Source organism: Asterias amurensis, chromosome 11 (genome assembly GCF_032118995.1).
Source record: "Asterias amurensis chromosome 11, ASM3211899v1".
In the NCBI taxonomy this organism is placed as follows: domain Eukaryota; kingdom Metazoa; phylum Echinodermata; class Asteroidea; order Forcipulatida; family Asteriidae; genus Asterias; species Asterias amurensis.
In genome coordinates this window covers 14,187,819-14,198,340 of record NC_092658.1, presented here as the reverse complement: position 1 = coordinate 14,198,340, position 10,522 = coordinate 14,187,819, and the positions used below count along the sequence as shown (strand labels likewise).

The 10,522-nt window shown below is 40.3% G+C and overlaps 2 protein-coding genes across 2 annotated transcripts; one reads left to right on the top strand and one right to left on the bottom strand.

Annotated features, from left to right (window-relative positions):
* Positions 1-449: 449 nt before the first annotated feature.
* On the top strand, positions 450-5,073 carry LOC139943683 (uncharacterized). Its single transcript, XM_071940427.1, has 5 exons — positions 450-623; positions 2,108-2,203; positions 3,120-3,287; positions 3,641-3,722; positions 4,451-5,073. Exons 1-5 carry the CDS (start codon positions 564-566, stop codon positions 4,732-4,734), a joined length of 690 nt encoding a protein of 229 aa, XP_071796528.1. The 5' UTR covers positions 450-563; the 3' UTR covers positions 4,735-5,073.
* A 3,839-nt stretch (positions 5,074-8,912) lies between these two features.
* LOC139943681 (beta-2 adrenergic receptor-like) lies at positions 8,913-9,931 on the bottom strand. The gene has a single exon (XM_071940425.1). The coding sequence runs from the start codon at positions 9,929-9,931 to the stop codon at positions 8,957-8,959; it is 975 nt and encodes a 324-aa protein (XP_071796526.1). The 3' UTR covers positions 8,913-8,956.
* Between the last annotated feature and the right edge of the window lie 591 nt (positions 9,932-10,522).

The following is a 10,522-nucleotide window of genomic DNA, read 5'->3' as shown; positions in this document are numbered from 1 at the left end:
CTTGATAGAGTGCTTTCATTTTCATAAACTGTGATGAGGATGATTTGGGTATTCATCAATACTTGTCTTCCGGAGCTTTAAGCTACTTCCCAGCCTGTTTTGATGGTGGGGGGGGGGGGGGGGCGTCCAGTTCGTTCTGCTTTTTTTCTTTCTTTTCGTGTTAGTGTCTGTGCATAAATCATAATTGCACCCTGGAGGAATTTGCACGAACCATAACTGGAAAAGTTTTTGTTTGATTAGTTTTCAATCAAAATATGGCATTCTCATAATTGTTTAAAAAAAATTAGGGATAGATCTATTTCGAAAGATACACAGTCACTCGTACACTGTTTGTTTTCCTCGGGACTCCGTTATGACGTATACATAGTATGACGTCAAACTCACGGCGTATTGACATTTATTTTTAGCACCACACGTCATCGGAAACCCCCCCATACCTCCGTAAAAACGTAAGTGTACGCGCGCGCATGCATGTATGCTAAAGCGAGAGCAGTGTTGATTTTGCTACTCATCAAGGAAACGAGCTACATTTTACCCGTTAATTTCGTGATTAAGTTGAAAGCATGTACGGTCATCATGGATGTGGTGGTAATTTGGCAAGACAGGAGAACAGGGCTTTAAAGGTATGAATTTAAAGGAATAAATTGGTAGAAGTTGAATTGAAAATGAAATGAATGTCCTCTCGGCCTCCGCCATGTCCGCCCCATCCATATCCATCATACACGCAGGCCAGCATACCCACAAGGCTGCATGACAGACTACTGACAACAAACATGGCGAAATGCATAATAATTTATTGCTTGCAATGCAAGAAGAAGGAGGGCATGAAATTGAATAAAGCCTTTTTTCTGTATAGCCAGTACATTCATTAGAAACAAAGGCCTTCCGAGTTCCGGTCACAGTTAATAATATTATGGAGGGCCCAATATTAATAAATTCTACCTCCGTTAAAAATTAGGTTGAACTTTTTCTTTGTTGTGCTGCTGGCCCAATCGCATTTTCGTCCTTCTGTTCCTTTGTCATTTTTATTTTTTAGTTGACTCTTTATTGTTGCCTTTGCCATGACACCTTTTTGTTTTGTTTCATTATATGCCGGTTAATACATTTAATAACAATATTTTTTGTTAATGAAATACCACCATGAGTCCCATGACCAGTTGACCACCAACATGACCAGTTGACCACCAAGCTTTCACCATGGTCAAGTGGTTAGACTGGAGGGGTGACTTGCATCACAAGGTTGTCAGTTTGAATCCCCCAGCTAACCGCTGATTTTCACAATGACTAGAATAAATATTGTCGTCTAGTTACTGAAATCACAATTTCTTGATTTGTCCAATTCATAATCATTCATACACGTTAAATTAAACCAATGTTTGTATAAGAGAGATTGGCTGTTGCCAGCTTGATGTTCATATCCCCTTGTGGGAGTTTGCCTAGTTCCCTTGATGGGAAGATCATCTAAACAATCAAACAAACAAACGACAAGGACTGTTTCTTGCTCTACTACTATGACTACTGTACATGCAGTAGCGCACCAAATTATAGTAAATATGTGATTTTAGGCCTAGCCTATAGATCACGAAAACCACCTCTGCCCTCAAAGGTACCTAGGACATTTACCAATTGGGTGTGTGGGGTGGGGGAACAAGGGTAAAAACATGGTCTAAATGTTTAGTATAAACATGGAGCAATAAACTAGATCTAGAAGGAGTTAGAACGAAGACCTCTCTTATCTTAATCCAATTAGCGCCCAGGCTCTCCTCCATAAAAGAATGCACAGCGGCCACCCACTGCGTTTACGACCGACGGCCGGCCTTTGTGCACAGAGATGGCCAGCGTGTTTTTACTGGTAACCCAACTACTCTCCACCCGCTGAACGTGTAACTGCTCATTACTGGAGTAACTAAACGCCCCTAACGAAAACTATCGCATGCGCAGTTGTTCATGTTAGTTAATGCATGGAGCAATAAACTAATTACTGGGATTTGAACTTACACCCGCCTTGAGATTGAGATTAAGTTAGACACCGGAACTAAACGGCTCAGCCACAATGTACACATTATTTATTATAACTCTGTCCTATGTTTCATTCTTTCTTGTCCAGCGAGAGGCTAAAGCTGAAGTGCGTGAGGCTCGTCTGCATGACAAGGCCATGAACCAAGCCCTTCATGGTAACTATGGAAGGGCTGCAAATCTTGAGGTAAATTGTAAGACCAAAAACTATTTGTTTTTTATCGTCAAATGAATATAACTTGGTTGGTTAAAATTACTCATTAGATTTCTCAAAACAACCATCGACATGACAAAGGGGGAAATAAACTATCACTTTAATGACTAACTACACTTTAATATGTAACTAACTAGTAATAAATACATATGTGCATGAGTTTTTGTGGCAATAACTACATCTTCAACCAGATGCAACAAAGAAAAACAACAGTATTTTCATGACAAAGGGATTTAAGTCATTTGAGAGTAAGATTTAAATGATGTCTGGCACAATGCCTTGTTTAGGAACAAGTGAAGGGTGTTTCAAGCTTGATGTACATAAAGCCTGAGGTTGCGTTTCAAACATTACATATTGGTTGAATTACAGATAACTCAAACTCACATACTCAGTAATTTGATGTGCAGACGAATTTAGCAGAAAGTTTCCTGAAAAAACCCAATCCTTCCATGTGACGTTCTGATGAACAGATGTGAAATTCTCCCTGATTATGGAAACTTATCCCTATTTCAAAGAAGGTCACTCTAAATATCTCCCTGATTGTTGAACGAAAACTCCTCGATTGTTGACTGAAATATCCCTGATTGCAAGATGCAAAGTTTGGCAGCTCTGATACAAGATGCCTTGGAACATTGAGTTCCATACTTGTGTCAAATGGGGGGGGGGGCATGCTCAAACAACATAATAACATTGCCCTGTGATTTTAACTTTTTTGTTCTCAAAAACCTTTAGACTAATGAGGCTGAACTTACTGCAGGTAAATTATATTACTAACATCTTCATTAACAGGGAGTAGATATCAAAACCCTTAAAGGTTAAGGGTGTAGTAGCTTGGCATTTATTTATTGATTTATCTTACTCATATTATTTACTATTTGTTTTTACTCAGATGAAAGCCAATTCTGCCCACCACAAAGCAGAGCATGAGCGGTTTAGAGCGGACGCCCTCCACCACGCTAGAGGTCATCAACACCACCACCCTGCCCCTCACTGTCACCCTACTCCACACTATCCTCATCATTCACCAAAAACTGTGGTTGTACACAATGTACATCATGTAAGTACAATTATATTTAACACTCAAGTAGAGATCCAGTTCTATGTATAGACCTTTCCTTTGTTATCAACAAACCGAGCTGGTGGCATGGCGGGCCGAATGTTAGTAAAGAACTCAATTACGTTAAACAATGGCAATTGCCGTGGTGCCCTGTGCTTTTGTTGTGATTCCCTTTGCAAAGATCCAATACAAATTAAGATTTTCTTCATAGAAGTGCCCCTTACTAGAGGGAAATTGCCATGTCCTTCAAGAATGAAATTCAAGGCCTGTCATAAGCTACTTGATTTGTCTCAAAAAGAAACCTGTGAAAATTATTCACTAAGTTTTATGGTTATTTATTTCACCAAAAACAGCACGTTCCTGCCACTCCTCCTTTGCATTATCCGACTGGTACTGTAGCCCCGCCTCCAACTGGACCCCCGCCTGCTTATCAGGGTAAGTACAAGTCTGTCAGAACTCATGGTTAACTTTATAGACCAAGGTATGTCACTGCTCTAGAATTGCAAAGGTCGTGGGTTTGATTCCCACCCGAGTAGTATAAAATGCTGTGATTTCTTTTCACAGAACTCGGGAAAGTACTAAGTATACAGTGCTAACACACATCGGTGTATGGGTGAATCCAGAATGAATATTTATAAACCATGTTGTGAATTAATAAGAAAAGAACATGACCTAAAACATTGCTGAGTGTTAATGAAGACATGAGGCTGTAGGACAACACTTAGACTGATGACACTTTACAAAGAGACACACAGTATTACACCAAACAACATCCAATACCAAATATCTTCATTTAGCCAGGTTTTAACCTGTCAATCCGGACCCTTTCTTAACAAATTCATCACTACAAACAAAGATTGTTATCATCATTCACTTTACCCCAAGACTACACCTGAATGTAAATGAATTCATCCTGACATTCGCTCTGCACCCAACACCAAGACGTTGAAGCAAGCTTTTGTTTCAGTGGCCAACCCAAATGCACCCATTGGTTACCTAGCAGCACCCAATGGTAACCAAGCGGCACCGGGTAACCCAGCATGCAGCGCAAAAGGTTACCAAGCTTTTTGCTGTCACATGTAAATCCACTTGATGATGATAATCAGTATGCTGAAGAAAGCTTGGTTACTAATTATTATTATATCTTTTTGACGTTTGTACAGCTGTAGCTACTGGATACCCAGCAGCACCCGCAGGTTATCACCCTGCACCTTCTGGATACCCAGCAGCACCCAGTGGATACCCAGCAGCAGCAAATGGATACCCAGCCGCACCCAGTGGATACCCAGCTGCACCCACTGGATACCCAGCAGCAACCACTGGTTACCCAGCAGCACCCACTGGTTACCCAGCAGCATCTACTGGCTACCCAGCAGCACCCACTGGCTACCCTACTGCTTCACCATATGCAGCACAAGGACCTACTTACCCCAACCCTTACAAGTAAACCCTTGAACAGGCGACGTGGAAGGTATAGTGTTCATTGTGATGAGTACCTTCAGTCCAAACATCTGTGAAAGTTAAAGATACCTGGGCCCAATTTCATGGCTCTGCTTACCACCAAATTCTGCGCTCACCATTCTCACCATTCTCCGCTTACTGTGCAAGCGCCAAATTTCTGCACTAGCTGTGTAGGCGAAGAATGTCTAGCTGTGTAAAGCGAAGACTATGCACCAGCAAACATTCCCTGCTAACCTGAGAAAACGCTCGACAAAAGCACAAATTTCACTGCCTCAGAAAGCTCTGGTTCTAAGCTTACTAAAAGCAGAGCCCTGAAATTTGGCCCTGGTCTTGTTAAGCCCGGTTCATACTTGCTGCGAATATGAATGCAAGCAAGTTTGACGTGAATTTGACGTCACAACTATCCTTTCGCAGGATGGTTGAGCGGAGTTAAACAGCTGCGAAATTCGTTGCGAATTTTGTAACATCAACATTCGCTTCGATTCACATTCGCAGGAAGTATGAACCGGGCTTTAATCACTTATTCAAGCCGACCCAAAAAAAAAACACACCTTGGTAATAAAACAACTAAAAGTATACCTTGCCTGAAATTGGGGCAGAGGGTCCCTCCCCCCAATGTTCCAATACCTTAACTCACTATTTTCCTATAAAGAATTCCTGATAGTTCAAGCACACAATGAAGACACAATAATGGGGGGGGGGTATTATACCACCACCATTCCTCAAAAGAGCTTTTCCTGTTTTTGTTAAGCAACTCAAATCATTCTTGTATATTATATTTGTTAGCATGGTTGATACATACTGGAAGGTCTAATATCTTTGTATTATTGTTTATTTCAAGATTATAAACCAAGTTCATCCTCGGTCTGTCACACAACCCAAAACCCTATTGTTAAAACTTCTCAAAGTCAATGGGTAAAAACACTCACACACTTTTAGAGGTCGACAACCAAATATTGTTACTCAATACATTCTTACTACACAGTTACTACAAATTTAATGATTAAATAACATGTTCTACTTGACAGACCTGGAATTACACGTCTGGCACAGAGACCATGGCCTCCATTGCCCCAGGTCTCTGCCTTGGTGTCCCTTCAAAAGTTTCCCATTGACTTTAAGATTTCTCCAATGCAAGTGCCTTTGCAAAATGAAAATGGTCTTGCCCTTTCAACATGTTCAACATGACATTTCCAGGCCTGATTTCATCCACTCCTAATAATTTTGAAAAACTTTTTTCTCTCTTAAATAGAGAGTTGAAAATATTTGTGAGTATCAACAGCTCTCACTGGGCCAAAATTCCAGTTTTAATGGAAAACTTTCTTAGTGTATAGTAAATCTCTGTTAATGTGTTTAGAAATATCTGTACCTGAAATAAGGGTCTAAAATTTCATTTTCCCAAAGATTGTAGAGTATAAAGTTGCCATTATAGTTGACTATACTACATTAACACTAAACAATCATGAAGAGAGTAATAGTACTAGCTGTTTGTGATATTGTGGAACAAATCATTAGGCAGGCCAAATTTGACTTTATTTCAAAACGGGCATCTAAATGACAGACAGTTTTGTCTCACTTTGATTTGCCAACCACTATCGCCAGAGTCCTGCAGGGCCCAATTTCAGAGAGGTGCTTATGCACAAAAAGTATATATGTATTGGCACAAACTAATTCACCAAAACAGGTTACAAGCCAAAAAATACATTGACATGCACCCTTCCATGGGAAAAACAGCCCAGCTTGGAAATTGTGATAATTTCTGTGTAGTTTGAAGGCACATTTTTTCTATTTCAAAGTTTCAAAGGCATACTATGTATGGTTTTGAATATAACACATGTCCTGTCTAAGCCTCTTTTATTCTTTGTCCTGTTTCTATGGCAAAACAGCCTTATCCCTGTACTTGGAATTTTGCGGGTTGGGCTGTTTTGCACTTGAAGGGTCGCATATCATGTGTCTGGCTTCTTGCTACTTTTTGCTTACCAGAAAGTTATCTAGCAAAATATTGTACTTAAGCAACTCTGGTAAAGTTTTTTATTTTGTAAATCCTTATTGGATTTCAAGATGTTCTTGTTTTGTAATGAAATAGAGCTATACTTTTGACAATTTCTTTTTGTTGGTTGTACAGTTTCTGATACATATTTTATGCCAAATTTGAGAGAGATTTAAATTTTGTATGCAAATTACAAGCTGTTTAATCTACAAATTTCATTGAAATCTTATCAGTACTATTTTCTATTGTAAACCATGTAAAGTACAAGTGAAATTTGTTTTAAGTTTGATCAATTTATGAAATAAAGAAGTGCTGCTTTGATTACACCCTAGAACCGTTTGTAGATTCCTGTTCTTAGAAAGTGTTTTGGTGTCTTAGTAACCTTTGAAAGTTTTAATATGTTCAAATTTATTGAATGGCAAAACAACACACTCGGGAGGACAACTTTCGGTCACATGACCAGCCCACAAGAGGGCGCTATTCGTGGCAATAATTATTGGACAACGGGTAGAACAAAAGCCACGACCACAGACTTGTACAAGTTTGGGGTTATGGTGGAGGTTCCCGAGCAAAACCCACCTATTCGACACACAAAGCTATTTTTAATTACACATTTATTGGCACATGTAAGCAGCAGCAAACATTATACAATGAGGTAAATTTGTACATGGGCAAGAAGAACCATAGCCAAATAGAACACTACTGGCCCATAGAAATGGGCCTAATATTATTGGTTCAGTTGAGACAGAATGTTACATGTTCTAGGCCTAAATTAACACATAAACCCCTGTTGATTATTAAAGATCAACTTGGGAGGTAGATTGGGCCTATTAAGCCGTATTCCACCCCTGCCCCTAAATTTGTGAGGCTCATTTGACTGTGAAATGGGGACACGGGCATAATTTATAAGCACAAAAACATACTAAGCACGGGAAAATCTTGCTTAGCAAAAAAAAACAGGTTACTAGCCAACATTCTATAAAGTTTACATTGTTGCGACGAGTGCCCAACTTCTTTTTTTGCTTAGCAAAGAAATTTGTTCAGCAGTATTTTCTGCTTCACAGCTTAATGGAATTGGCCCAGGTTGGGTGACAGAAATTAACGACCCACTGCATGACCGTTGCCGTTCCCCGGTATTTGCTTTTTAACACATGTTCTACTGCCGTTGGTAGCAGCTGTCAGCTGGGTGACCAGACTCATTAAACTTCCCAATAATTGGCATGCTGTGAGATAATGACTTTAACTCAAAAATCTTCGTAATCTTTTACTTGTTTAGTTTGGTTTTCGCAAAATGGGCTCAGCTGCCAAGTGCTCCTTTATAAATCAGTTAAGTTCTCGCCCTCTAATTAAATACACGTTTGACGTTCGTATACGCACATACAAAAGTATAATGTTATTCATGATAGTCTCATTAACTTTTATGTGGAAAAGTGAACAACTGTTTTGAAGAAGACAAAAGTCCTGTTATAAAATCGCATTAGCAATGAAACAACCAACTCCTCGTGTAGGTTTGAGGAAAATAATTTTGAATCGAAGTAAGTACAACAAGTAGATTGACACGGTATGGCGGTCGTGAAGAGGGACATCTAAAATCTAAGTTACTAATATTGGCCATGTGCAACAAAAATAATACACCATAGCATCTCTGAACGTAAATCAAAGATGCAGATTTACACACTAGGTATATTTCTCTCAGTCAACCAAACGGTGGAGTATTGATGATTCCCGATTAAACTACTGTATAATTATTTTGCTTGCGTATATTATTGAACTGTACTTAGGAAAAGTCTTAGTGAAGCATTATAATCGACAAAAACACAAGTACAGGCCTATAGCCTATCATCAACATTTTTATTTTAAAGGAAACAGCAAAAGTTTAGATTTCACTTATAAAGTTAAGATTTCACATAAAAAGCAAACCATCCCTTGTTCGTGAGTGATACATATCACACAAATTCGGCCAGTTATTATATTTTGGGCTCAGCTGGAAAAGTCTTAGTGAAGCATTATAATCGACAAAAACACATGTACAGGCCTATAGCCTATCATCAACATTTTTATTTTAAAGGAAACAGCAAAAGTTTAGATTTCACTTATAAAGTTAAGATTTCACATAAAAAGCAAACCATCCCTTGTTCGTGAGTGATACATATCACACAAATTCGGCCAGTTATTATATTTTGGGGGCTAGTGAGGAACCGGCCGCCCCTCATCACACTCAACCACGCCGTAAACGTAACAACTGCATCGCCCTCTTGCGAAACCCAGCATTTCTGACGTAGAAGATGACGACATTCCACCAGCTGCTTGAGAAGACGGCTATCAGTGCCAGGTCTGCTAACCAACGGGGAACGACGGTATTCTCCAACCCTTCATACATGAGTATGATCAAGAAGGGCAACCAGGCGATCACAAACCCAGCTGTCACGATGAAGAAAGTTTTAGCCGCTTTGGTGTTTGATTTGATCGAAGGTCGGCTGGTGGAGCCCTTGTTGCTTCCCGTGTCTGAAGTCGAGAGTGATCCCAAGGTAACAGTGACACACCCACCACTTGAGACTGTCATCCTGTCGGTATGCCTGCGAGCTATCCTACAGATAAGCGCATATAACACTGTGCTGACCAGAATCGGGAGAGCTATGCTGACCACGATCAGAATGACGCCCACAAGGTACGTACTGGAGCTTTTTGAGGATACCGCCCTGGTGAAGAAACACGTGTGGAACTGACCATGGTATACTGTATCACTTCCTGGTAGAAACGCCAACAAACACGTCAGTAAGAGGGCGATGGACCACGCTATGACTACGGCGAACACTGCTCTACGTGTGTTGACGATCTTAAAGTAGTGTAGTGGTCTTGAGATGGCTATGAAGCGATCTACGTTGATGACCAAGATACAGGCAATCCCAGCACGTGGGAAGAAAACCACTGCAAATGCAAATATTTTACAGATCATACCATATGGCATGGCGCCTACTGCCACAGTGCCGATTACAGGCAAGACCACGAAGACTCCGAAGCCGAGATCGGCCACAGAGAGAGATGCCATCATGGCCTTAGTGGACTGGTGTACGCTGTTAACGCCTCGAAGTACGACTAGGCAGAAGATGTTGCCTGAGATAATACAGAACGCCATTAGACCAAAGAGAACGCACAGGAACACGTCCCATGACGTAACTGTGTTGGATTCCATATTGAAGTATAATGGCCGTTTACAAAGAGCCTCTCAATTCATCTATAAATTTCGATACTTCTTCAAAACTCCATAAAGTTGCCAATGGGTTAGTTTGCAGGAGGCCATGAAATCCAGGTATGCAAAATTTAAGATTGTACAACTTCTTACAATACTGTCCTCCGTAAAGTCCTTATGTGTGGATCAGCGATTTCAAAATGACGGCGCCATTTCAACAAAAAAAGTCTGGCAATTCCACACTGAATTACTCGATTTGCCCATCAAAAGGTTGTGTTGAGGTACAGTATGCAAGGACATAAACTTCAAGAAATTCTTAAGTGGTCACAATATGTACAGTTGGCCTACGCTTGACTTCATCAGTCCGTTTGTCACTAGTTTTACCGTGGGGGTAAAAACTGCAAGGCCGCCGACTTAAAGCAGTCCCACACCACAAAAGCGCCCAGTACTTCGATGTCTTGACTTAATTGTCCGTTTATCAGATCAGTCTTCCCAATAACAAAACTTGTGATACCGTTTATTATCGTTCTACGAGTCATAAAAACAGGCGTTCAATCAAAAACAAATGTCCTCGGTAGATGGAACTGGACGGTC